Here is a 13059-nt window from a genome sequence, read left to right as displayed (position 1 = left end):
TCATAAATAAAATTTGATTAATTAATGAAAACAATTTTTTTCCTATTCTTAAATTTTCTAATAAATGTAAGTTATACTTCCTTTATATAAACTACATAAACTACTGTATGTAAAAATATGTTAATAAAACAGGAGACTCACAATTATTTTTTCAAATTTATTTCTTCATTCTATAACAATGTTTCATGATTTCAATTAGTACTACAAATGTACTAGGTTTTGGTAAAAGAAAACATAAAATCTTTATATTCAAGACCTGGTTGGGTTTTATGTCACACCAACACTTTAAAAGTCAGTGTCATAGCAACATTCCAGCTTTACTAGTGGAGACAGACTTTCTTCCAAATCCTTGCCATGCAGAGCATGCACCCTTGTAGGACTACTAACTATCCATAAGCTATAATATATAAAAGATTTTTTTCTACTTTAATAATTGTTTTAAGTGTTATGGGTGTAAAGCTATAACTGACTTTGTACTATAGAAATATTGAAACCTGTATTTTCTTGTTGTACTTCTATAAACATTATTCTTTGAGATGGTCAAATATAGCCTTATGACCTTTCAGTATTAGTTTTGATAGAACCATGCAAAAAAAAAAAACATCTTGTTAATTTAAAACTACTGCCCAGGTGTTTTTGAAATCCTTCGTAATAAAAAGATATAGCAAACTAAGCTTTTGTGTAAAATTTGAATGTAAAATGTGAAAACTGAAATATGTAGAGGACAGCTCTTTAAATACTTTATATAGTAATTATATTTACATTCTATATTTGTTTATAATAACAAGACTTGTCGTGAACAGCGCATTCCCTTTTGCATGAAAAACCTTAACAAGGAATCTTAGTTTAAACAAAAGTAAATCAAGTAAAAATACAGCAATAATATAAATGGCATGTGAGAAGCTACCAGTGAATAACTTCCGCAGTTATAGGAACAGAATTTGGGGTTCTTTGTAATGCACTTTTCATCATCCTTGTATGCATGTTTACACCAGCTGGACAGGTAGAATTCGAGAATTTAATCTAAATTATGATCCATCGTAAACACATATGCGTGTATTCATATATATAACTTATGTATATGAGACATTATATTGCACCAAGAACCTTAACTAAATGTTATGCAATCAAGCTCCACAAAAATGCACAAGGCACTGAATGAATAGGATAGCCCCACTATTGCTCAAACTATTTCTCAAACTGCTGTACTCAAAATAGAAGAATACTTTCATTTGGTAACTTTTATCACACTGCTTGTCTATACAAATTTGTTTTCTTAGATGATGGTACTGTCCACATGTAATCATTTATTTGATACAGTTCACAAGACCTGACTTATCTAACATATCTGGAACATTACTGAAGAACACTGATAGTTTAACATCCCTGCAGTATTGTCATGTGACACGATCCATCAAATCTGATTGGTCAAAGTATCTTGATATTAAACATATGAATAAGTTTAATGGTGTAAGTCTTGGGTCATCTATGCTCTCCTGAAAATAAATGTAATTGCAGTTTGTTACAGACAATTTGTATCAAAACTATAACAATATGTATATAGCAAATGATGATATGTATCAAATATCTAGGTTTCTAATCATTGGCCAATTTCAAGATAAAATTATACACTTTAAATTATGATTGAAAAGAATTTAATCTGAAATAAGATATGCCAAATTTTCTAAAATTATGGAAATTAATTAAATCTAAATCAATGTATTCCTAATTAACTTCACAAGGTTTGTCACCTTCATGACATTTTCTGATATAATCTGGTTAATGACAATACTTCTGAACCCTTATAATGCTATATATAATCTATATGGACTTGTCCATCTTTCAATATTGACAGAACCATTTATCATTATTAGGGACAATATCAAAACGTGTTCTGACTGTATAGCTTGCAGTACAGACTATGATCAGTTGGGAAAGATGTGAAAGGTGATCTTGATGTGGACTGACCGCATGCATAGAATCTGTTGCTTCATTCAGGCTAGGAGTTAAAGAACTCAGCTTTAATCACCATTTCAAATGACATAGGAAGGAGTTGGAAGTACAGTAACAGTTTGATATAGAACACATGGCAGGTTACTGTGAGTACATCCATAGTTATAATTACAAGAACCGGTTGAACCGGGTGATGCTCCCCGAGAAGTTCTGGACACAGGAAAGTATAAAAAAAATGAACATAGGGCAAAAACTCCAAAATTAGGCAAAGCGGAGTAATGTTTTTTTGCACTGCACTTCTATTCAATGAGATCTATCTATCTATAAAGTTTCCTGATGATATCAGAGTTATGTCCCGGGTAAAAGTCAAAGTGTAAAAATGAACGAAGGGCAATAACTCCAAAATTAGACCAGGCTTTGTTTAGGTTCTTTAAGCATTGCAGTTCTATACAATTATATCTAGCTATCTACAAAGTTTCATGTTGATATCTCTAATAGTTTTAAAGTAATGTCCAGGACAAAAGTCAAAAAGTAAAAATAAACAAAGGGCAATTTCTTCAAAATAAGGCAAGGCAGAGTAATGATTCTTAAGCACTGCACTTCCACCCAATGAGACCTATCTATCTACAAAGTTTCATGTTGATATCTCTTATAATTTTAGAGTAATGTCCCAGACAAAGTTCAAAGTGTCAAAATGAACAAAGGGCAATAACTCCAAAAGTAGGCAAGACAGTGTTACAGTTCTTGTGCACTGCAAACTTACTCAATGAGATCTATCTACCTTTAAAGTTTCATGTTGATATCTCTTATACATTAAGAGTTATGTCCCAGACAAAGTTCAAAGTGTAAAAATAAACAAAGGGGAATAATTCAAAAATTAGGCAAGGTAGAGTTAAGGTTCTTGTGCACTGCACACATACTCAATGAGATCTATCTACCTACAAAGTTTCATGTTGATACCTCTTATACTTTTAGAGTTATGCCCAGGACAAATTTCAAAGTGTAAAAAAAACAAAGGGGGATAATTCAAAAAATAGGCAAGGCAGAGTTACAGTTCTTGTGCACTGCACACCTACTCAATGAGATCTATCTACCTACAAAGTTTCATGTTGATACCTCTTATAGTTTTAGAGTTATGTCCCGGACAAATTTCAAAGTGTAAAATAAACAAAGGGGGGTAATTCAAAAATTAGGCAAGGCAGAGTTACGGTTCTTGTGCACTGCACATCTACTCAATGAGATCTATCTACCTACAAAGTTTCATGTTGATACCTCTTATACTTTTAGAGTTATGTCCCGGACAAAGTTCAAAGTGTAAAATAAACAAAGGGGGATAATTCAAAAATTAGGCAAGGCAGAGTTACGGTTCTTGTGCACTGCACACCTACTCAATGAGATCTATGTACCTACAAAGTTTCATGTTGATACCTCTTGTTGTTTCAAAGTTATGTCCCGGACAAGAAAAGGGGACGGACGGACGGAAAGACGGATGGACGGACAAGGCGGCGACTAAATGCTCCCCCGAAATTTTTTCGGGGAGCATAATAACATATTACTAACTGGTTCTACTACAAACTAACAAAGCAAATTTTTGGTAACAGTGATTTAAATGTGTATCAAGACATTGGAGAGAGGACATGTTAGCACTATAGCTATTTGTCCAAATGATAAGTCAGCACTATCACTATTCATCAAAAAAGCTATTTGTAGCTTTGTACACATGTTAAACAGAAGACTTAGGGTTTTATACTTACCAGAGATGCACGTAATCTTGAACAAGCTCTAGCTAGACCTCGTAACAAGGAGCAGGCATCTGGTATTAATGGTTTATCTAGACTTACTAATAATGCATAAAACCAATAACCCTACAAATAAAAAAATTGTTATATTACTTCTTTTAATCATTAACTGTTTGTATATTTTACTATCATTACAGTCAGTTCAAACATATTTTATTTTAGTCTGCCTGCTAAGTTCAATAGGAGAGCATTGGATTTGTAATCCTAGGGTGGCTGGTTCCATCCTAGTGTGAAGCCATATTTTTCTGTGACAATTAATCAAGAACAATGTGTCTAATGTTTATTTGTTTCTCAGCCCTGATTCTTAAATTATGTGGGATAAGTATTTAGTCACCTGAAGAAAATTTGTTAACTATTGGTTTGTTATCCAGGAAAGTGGGTTTGCTGGACTTACTGCCGAGATATGACAAAAACATGTTAAAATCAGAATTTAAGTACCAAACAAACAGTTTTATAATTAATTGTGGCAAAAACTAGAAGAATATCTGAACCACTGTTAAAGCCGTAGTGTTTGAAGCTTTCCATTCATTGTAAAGAAATTTTCATTTTAATATTTATTTTACAGACCTGTACATCTTAGAATGTAAACTTGTCCTAAAGATTCAGGGATTTCAATATCAGAAATTTTGATGTGCTTATTCAGAATATAAAAATATGGCAACATTACACAGTGTCATATTAAACTGATTATGTTTTTGCTAGTCTGATTCTTAAAATGATATCTTTATAACTAGCATTCACAGAGATTAATCTCAATGTGAAAATACGGTAGAATATACAGTAGTTTTTCACTTTAATATGTTATATGTTATTTTGGTTATGAAGTGATATATGTGGATATATTACCTGTTAAGATTTTATATCACCCGAGCCGTCAGGCGAGGGTGATATTTTATCTTGGCAGGTAATATATCCACATATATCACTCCAAAACCAAAATAATAATTTTATTACCCTTCCCCTGCCGAGTTTAGACGATTTTTTAAAAAAATTATTGCTGTTTCAAATGAAACGTCGAAATAAGATTCCCTTTAGGGTACCTCTTCGTCACAACATGACGTCACATAAATACATGACGCATTTTCTCGTACCTAACGAATGTAAACAAGAGAAAAGGAGTAGTCTATTGAACGCACTTTTTTTGTAATTAATGTCAAGCTTTCACAAGGTCATATTTGTTTTCGATAATTATGGTAATATGTATCATTACTCTACTTTGGTAAATATTTATCATTTGACAGTTAAAAAGTGCTTTTAAATCGGAATTTACACCGCGTAAAATCGAACCGTACGCGCATCACCTCAGCGCATGTTGTTTACAACGTTGGGTACCCAACGGGGAAATTTAGTGTGTATATTACCCGTCTGGCTCGGTTATATCAATTTCTTTCTGGTGATCAATATCCAATCAAAAAGGCGGAAAAAATCTGGAAGGGTAATATAATTGTATATCCAATCTGGTAAGGTATGAGCCAATGATAACATCATACGCAGACAAAAATACAAGTAAAGACTATTTCCATCTTAACAAAGGAAAAAACATATTTTATAAACTATACAACAATTTGAATTAATCAAATCCATAAATTAATAACAAAGTTATGACATTTTAGGCAAATTTCAATAATTTAACCTTTGAGGTCAAGGTCAATTAAAGGTCAAGGTTATATCAGAATAATTCAACATGTCAGTTTTGTCAAACATGTTCTTTTGTCCAAGTATGAATCAAATACATAAATAAATAGCACAGTTATAACGGCACTGGCACCGACATTGGGAAAAGACGACATGACTGTAGCAATACTTTTATTCTTTTCAGGGAAAAAAATCAGACAATAAAAAACATATTTTACCTGTCTTTCTGTAAATCCTGTGGCTTCAAACCAATTTAAGTGATACTCTAAAACTTTTAACACTGTCGGCTGATCCATGGCCACCATTACACTAACTGAAATCAAAATACATGTTTATGTGAAATTGTAATAGGATATAACAAATCTCTGTATTTGTTTAGTTTGAGTAACAATACAGAGAAGCTTTCCATTCATTGTAATAAATAAGAAAGTTGTGACAATTTAAGAAAATTTCTACAATATGACCTTGAATTTCAAGGTCAATTCAAGGTCATACAGAATAATTCAACCAGATTGTTTTGTCATATGTGTTCTTTTGTGCAAGTTTGAATTAAATCCATATATAAACAAGAGCTGTCGGTAGGACAGCAACGCTCGACTATTCTTAGTGCTTGATAGTAAAAAAAATGCTTGATAGAGTTCCCTCCTCCTGTTTACAGGTTGGGGTCATGATGGTGAACAAGTGTGCAAAGTTTCAAAGCCATATGTCAATGGTTTTTGAAAATATTTGAACTATTACAAAAACTTTAACGTAAATTCTAAGTCGAAAAAAGGGCATAATTCTGTCAAAATGCTTGATAGAGTTACCTCCTCCTGTTTACAGGTTGGGGTCATGATTGTGAACAAGTGTGCAAAGTTTCAAAGCCATATGTCAATGGACTTTGAAAATATTTGAACTATTACAAAAACTTTAACGTAAATTCTAAGTCGAAAAAGGGGCATTATTCTGTCAAAATGCTTGATAGAGTTACCTCCTCCTGTTTACAGGTTGGGGTCATGATGGTGAACAAGTGTGCAAAGTTTCAAAGCCATATGTCAATGGACTTTGAAAATATTTGAACTATTACAAAAACTTTAACGTAAATTCTAAGTCGAAAAAGGGGCATAATTCTGTCAAAATGCTTGATAGAGTTACCTCCTCCTGTTTACAGGTTGGGGTCATGATGTTGAATAAGTGTGCAAAGTTTCAAAGCCATATGTCAATGGACTTTGAAAATATTTGAACTATTACAAAAACTTTAACGTAAATTCTAAGTCGAAAAAGGGGCATAATTCTGTCAAAATGCTTGATAGAGTTACCTCCTCCTGTCTACAGGTTGGGGTCATGATGGTGAACAAGTGTGCAAAGTTTCAAAGCCATATGTCAATGGACTTTGAAAATATTTGAACTATTACAAAAACTTTAACGTAAATTCTATGTCGAAAAAGGGGCATAATTCTGTCAAAATGCTTGATAGAGTTACCTCCTCCTGTCTACAGGTTGGGGTCATGATGGTGAACAAGTGTGCAAAGTTTCAAAGCCATATGTCAATGGACTTTGAAAATATTTGAACTATTACAAAAACTTTAATGTAAATTCTAAGTCGAAAAAGGGGCATAATTCTGTCAAAATGCTTGATAGAGTTACCTCCTCCTGTCTACAGGTTGGGGTCATGATGGTGAACAAATGTGCAAAGTTTCAAAGCCATATGTCTATGGACTTTGAAAATATTTGAACTATTACAAAAACTTTAACATAAGTGGTTACGTCGACGCCGACGCTCGGGTGACTGCAATAGCTCTACTTATTCTTATCGAATAGTCGAGCTAATAACAAAGTTATGACAATTTAAACAAATTTCAATAATTTCATCATGATGGTGGTGGTCCAATAAAGATCAAGGTCATAATTGATTTTTCAACAAACAGGTTTTATGATTGTAATAGAAAATAACAGATCTATGTATATGTATCGTTTAAGGTTTACTGCCAGTTAAAGTTAATAAAGACCAAACCAAAATTATGAAGTAAATGCACTAAGACAATTTCATTAACATATTGGGAGAGTGATGCTTTGCCTATAATCTAACAACATCAAAGCAACATCTTATAATTATATTACTACAGATTATATCTTGTTGATTTTAAAAAAAACCTATTTCCTTCTGACCCTACAAAAAAACTGAAATTGTTCTGTACATATTTCATTGCTTACCAAGGTTTTCAGTGCAAAAATATATATACAATAATTAAACAACAAATGATATCATATATAAGAACCATTATTCTCATTTCTGGCATTTGATGCTGATTGTTACCAATGACAACATTTCCTGTTGAGGATTTAAATATTATTTTGTTAAAAATATAATGGCTTATACATGTAAATTTATCCATTATGCACTTAGTTTAATAAAATGTCAGCTTATTAAACATTTTAACCAAGATTAATAATATTTCAAAAATAGTATTAATATTTCTTGACTTTATAAATCTCTTCCTGATTACTTGGTTACACACTGGCATTTAGAAGAAATGAAACAAGAACTGTTAAAAGGCCAGCACACTTCACCTTTCTCAGTGCTTGATAGTTCAATAAGAGCCTGGATAATGTAGGATTTAACAAACAGGAAAATTTCATTAAAAAAGTACACTCTTGGATACTTGCCCATGAATTTCATATGTTCACATTGGGCAATATTTCATTCAAAAATCAATGCCAGAGTTATGGGCCTTGAATAGTGAACTTATATTGTAATTTTGTAAACATAAATCAAGTTTCAAAAGAATACATCAGTAGTTTTTTTGACAGAGTATTGCTGCATGCAGAACCTAAACCAAAAATGTTCTTAGTTCACAAAGATCTATAATCAAGTCAAAATCCAAGTCAAATTTATGGGCCTTATGAAATGAGCTCCAGTTAAAAATCACAAAGAAAGAGATAAATTTTTCAATGCAAACCTTGATGTCAATGGCAACACTGATGCCAATGCAAACACTAACATCAATGCAAACACTGACATGAATGAAAACACTGATGCCAATGCCAACACTGATGTCAATGCCAACACTGATGTCAATTCCAACACTGATGCCAATGTCAAAACTGATTTCAATGCCAACACTTCCACAATGCCAACACTGACACAAAAATGCTGACACTGATACCAATGTTAACTCTGACACAATGCCCACACTGACACCAATGCCAACACTGTGTTAGTAAGAAAAGCTCACTACTCTTTGAATAGTTGAGCTAAAAATGCATTAATATTACATCCACAAATCAAGAATCATAAAAAAACTCATGAAATGATTTGAAAAGTAATAAGTTTGTGCCTACACAAAATAATTCATTATAATCTTAAGGTTCATGTGGTGTTTTTCTTTTTTTCTAATTTAAAAGTAGTATTAGATAATACTTTAAATGTCAATGAATAAAATGATACATAAATAATAATAAACACATGATGATCCTAATTATATATAAAAATCTATTTGCTGATTTTTATTTCTAATCATCTTATTTACTTCTTTTTATACTGATTTATGAAAAAATTAATATCAGTTTTTTGTCTCCCTTTTTCAATCATGAACTAACCTATACATAAATGAGTAATATTTTATTAGAGCAAATGACACGGTATATGGATAACTACAAGCAAAGTTCGCTGAAAACTAACTACAATGTTGAATATCTGATTACATGTTCTTGAAATTAGACAAGAAATAGACTGTTGTTTAGATTTTATATGCAAATGAGATACCTTTTTTATGTTTCATAATCAAAAACCAAAGAGTTATCAATCTTTGAAAGGTTTGAAGAGAATTAAAGACAAACCTAGAGGTAAAATCCCCTCATGGGAGGGAAATGTTGTAGAACTTTCTGGTCTGTCAGTATCAGTTGTCTCCCTGTCAGAATCCATCTTTATATCAGTCTCATTCTCACTAGTATTTAAATCAGATTTTATTTTAGACGGGTCTTGTCCAAGCCTTGCTGGGGGTCTTAATCGACCAAAACACAATCTACACCAAGCCTCTACATCATTAGCATGTGGCTGAAAATTTATAAGATATTTTCGTAATATATATTCTGTTTTATCTATTCCTCTACAAAGACATATGAAGGCATTTTTATTACAATATCAAGCTTATTTATTTCATGTCAAACAAGTTTCTGGCTTTTCAGTGGATAAAATATCAGCGAAGTGGTGAACCAAAATCTTGGTGCAGCTGAACCACTATTGGCATCCACAACAAAAACGATCATGGAGCAATATATTATTTTTCAACATTGCAAATTCAATAATAAGTCTTCAGCTTTTATCTAAATTGGGAAAACTAGAACTGCCACTATCATGGCGTGAATACCCCCGCATACCACTTTGTCAGAATCAACAGTGGCCATTTAGAGCTCAAGGACAACCTCCCTGCCAAATCTGAGGTTACTAAGCCAGTGCATTGCTAAGTTATGTATTCTACATGCTTCAAATGTGAAAATGTCAAAATCAATACATTGTGGACAGGACATTCATTAGCAATTGAGAAGAAAAGCTTTTTTTTGTCAAGGTCCCTGTGACCTTGACCTTTGACCCAGTGACCTCAAAATCAATAGGGGTCACCTTATAGTCATGATCAACATCCATGCCAAATATGAAGACTGTGGGTCGAAGGAATCTAAAGTTATTGGGCAGACAAACTTTTTGAAGTCAAAGTCCCTGTGACCTTTGACCTGGTGACCTCAAAGTCAATAGGGGTCATCTACTAATCATGATTAACCTCTATGCCAAATATGAAGACTGTGGGCTAAGGAATCTTAAGTTATTGGGCGGACAAGCTTTTAGAAGTCATGGCCCCTGTGACCTTGACCTTTGACCTGGTGACCTCAAAGTCAACTACTAATCATGACTAACCTCCATGCCAAATATGAAGACTGTGGGTCAAAGGAATCTTAAGTAATTGGGCGGACAAGCTTTTTGAAGTCAAGGCCCCTGTGACCTTGACCTTTGACCTGGTGACCTCAAAGTCAATAGGGGTCATCTACTAATCATGACTAACCTCAATGCCAAATATGAAGACTATGGGTCAAAGGAATCTTAAGTTATTGGGCGGACAAGCTTTTTGAAGTCAAGGCCCCTGTGACCTTGACCTTTGACCTCAAAGTCAATAGGGGTCATCTACTAATCATGAATAAACTCAATGCCAAATATGAAGACTACGGTTCAAAGGAATCTTAAGTTATTGGGCGAACAAGCTTTTTGAAGTCAAGGCCCCTGTGACCTTAACCTTTGACTTGGTGACCTCAAAATCATTACAGGTCATCTACTAATCATGACTAACCTCCATGCCAAATATGAAGACTAAGGGTCAAAGGAATCTTAAGTTATTGGGCGGACAAGCTTTTTGAAGTCAAGGCCCCTGTGACCTTGACCTTTAACCTGGTGACCTCAAAATCAATAGGGGTCATCTACTAATCATGACCAACCTCCATGCCAAATATGAAGACTAAGGGCCAAAGGAATCATAAGTTATTGGGCGGACAAGCTTTTTGAAGTCAAGGCCCGTGTGACCTTCGACCTTTGACCAAGTGACCTCAAAATCAATAGGGGTCATCTACTAATCATGACTAACCTCCATGCCAAATATGAAGACTGTAGGTCAAAGGAATACGTAGTCAGTAACTAGTATCGATTATATGTCTTTCCGTCTTCATACAATGTAGCTGTTCCGTTAGATTCTATGCTTGCGCTTTTCTGTTAGGATCTTGTTTTATTTCGCTTTGTCCTAAAAAAATTTTTTTGCCTGTATTGTAAATCAAGGTTCAATTACAGAAATTCTTACTTGTTAATTTTTTTAAAGTTTGTAAGCAATGGCCATCTGTATTGCATTTTAAGATTATTTTTACGCTTTGAAGAATCTTTATTTATTTTACATAATTTATTTAATGCGTAATAGTGACACATGGTCTTGGAATGGAAACTTTCATTTAGAATTTTTTAGTTTTTTTACGTGCTTGCCTATAATACCAACATTGAAAGCTAAGGTCATATCATTCAAATTATATATCTCTTTGGGACAGAATTACCTTCTCTCGCTGACATGGTTGGTTTTGAAATCTCATAGAATTGTAACTATAGTATTCCAAGCTTTCATAAATTTAACATTTCTTCACAACAAGTTCAGTTCAAAAAGTGGGACCTGGTCTAAAACTTATCTCTAAGAATTGCCTAAGTTTCCGATAAAGCCTTAATTTTAAACATAATTCCTTGCAGGCGTTATCTTTCGTCTTGGTTACAGATTGTGCGGATAAGTATTGCGACCATAATACTGCTATAAAGTTTCAGCTTAATATTCTAAAGTTATAAGATGGTCAACTAGTGGATTTACCACCATTATCAATGTATTCTTTAGTCAGTCTTATGTTCATGTTTTAATTCTATTTTTATCTATTTGTTTTTCAGTTCTTTTTTTTTTTATCTTTTCTTTTTTGTTATTTTTATTTTTTATCTTAATATGTTTATTCCATTCTTTTTTTATGATTATTTTTTTCGTTGTTATAATTTATAGCTACTTTATCTTTTTGTTTATAGGCAATCTGATCATTTATGTATTCTGTTTTATTCTTCTGTCTTTCGTTTTTATTTGTTATATCACGTCGTTTTTTGTATGCGTTTTGTATTTCTTTATTTATTTTCTCTTTACTTTTCTACTTTTTTACCTTGTACATTCTTATTAGGTCTTAAGGTCGGGCATAGTTTCTGCTAAAGTTTAACTCTTGTACGACGTGGTAATGGTCAATTCTTTGTCTGTTGATGTAGGACCTTCGTAGCATGTTTACATTATTCCTACTGTTAATGTTCAGTTTTTATAAGTTAATATTCCTTTTCTGTTTGTCTCCATGGTTTTGGGGAAATAAAGTGAGGGTGGTACAGAAACACCGTTACCAATGCTTCACCATACATTTTCTTTAAGCTCATATAGTGCTCATACTTTTTCTTAGGTCTCATATATATCATGCTACAACGTAGGCTGTACGTTACTCTTGTACTGCTAGATCTTTTGCCGATCCGGGTTATATGGGTCGAACCCTAATGTTATGCGTTAACCGTTTCTCACAACGCACCATCAATACTTCGTATACTAACCTACACCTCTGATCACTACTGCAATGGTCCTGCGCTGGTATTCGAAAACTTAACCAACCAGGTGCCGCGGAACGCCCAACCCTGTCTCTCTTGAGCTCCGCACCCGATTCTCCAGCCTAACCCTTGTCAGGACCCGCTCAGGGGCGGTAGGAATACCCCTGACCTCCTCACCATCATACTTCTTATAGAAGTGCTCCAACTGCTTCGATGAGCCCGACAAAAGATTCATAGTAGTCTATCTTCGCCTTCACTTTTAACCTCTTTCTAAAATAGTATATGACATGCTAGTACCTTGGCTCTACGAATCTTTGTATCAGTTGGATATTATCCCCAATTAGGGTCTTTCCTCTCATGACTTTTCATTCTCAGTTTATTCTTACTCTGTGCACTGTTCTCTTTACATTATTTCATCTATATCCTCTGATTTGACAACATACATTGGCCACACACTTTCTCATCACTGTAAAATTACATTTATTCTTTTTAGCTAACAGGATGCAGAGCCCTTGCTTTATCACTCTCTCTTGATTCCTGCTATCTTGATGGGAC

At 33.5% G+C, this 13059-nt stretch overlaps 1 protein-coding gene across 1 annotated transcript; it reads right to left on the bottom strand.

Moving 5' to 3' along the window:
- Positions 1–845: 845 nt before the first annotated feature.
- LOC132757514 (gem-associated protein 2-like) lies at positions 846–12739 on the bottom strand. The gene is made up of 5 exons (XM_060748818.1): positions 12591–12739; positions 9207–9475; positions 5606–5700; positions 3708–3818; positions 846–1496 (listed from the first exon to the last, which is right to left on the bottom strand). Exons 1-5 carry the CDS (start codon positions 12737–12739, stop codon positions 1398–1400), a joined length of 723 nt encoding a protein of 240 aa, XP_060604801.1. The 3' UTR covers positions 846–1397.
- Positions 12740–13059: the final 320 nt, after the last annotated feature.

This window comes from Ruditapes philippinarum, unplaced genomic scaffold (assembly GCF_026571515.1).
Source record: "Ruditapes philippinarum isolate M1 unplaced genomic scaffold, ASM2657151v2 ctg6491_1_1_1_1, whole genome shotgun sequence".
NCBI classification, from domain to species: Eukaryota; Metazoa; Mollusca; class Bivalvia; order Venerida; family Veneridae; genus Ruditapes; species Ruditapes philippinarum.
Note: the sequence above shows the minus strand (reverse complement) of the source record. Positions and strands in the feature narration are given on the sequence as shown.

Bases quoted from the DNA above. Each gene is read 5' to 3' on its own strand.
- LOC132757514 (XM_060748818.1), bottom strand. From the start codon at position 12,739: ATGAATCTTTTGTCGGGCTCATCGAAGCAGTTGGAGCACTTCTATAAG. The intron at 5,701-9,206 runs GTTTGTCTTTAA...TTTTGATTTCAG, and splicing joins TGAGGGGATTTTACCTCTAG to TTAGTGTAATGGTGGCCATG. The intron at 1,497-3,707 runs GTAAGTATAAAA...ATTTATTTTCAG, and splicing joins CAAGATTACGTGCATCTCTG to GAGAGCATAGATGACCCAAG.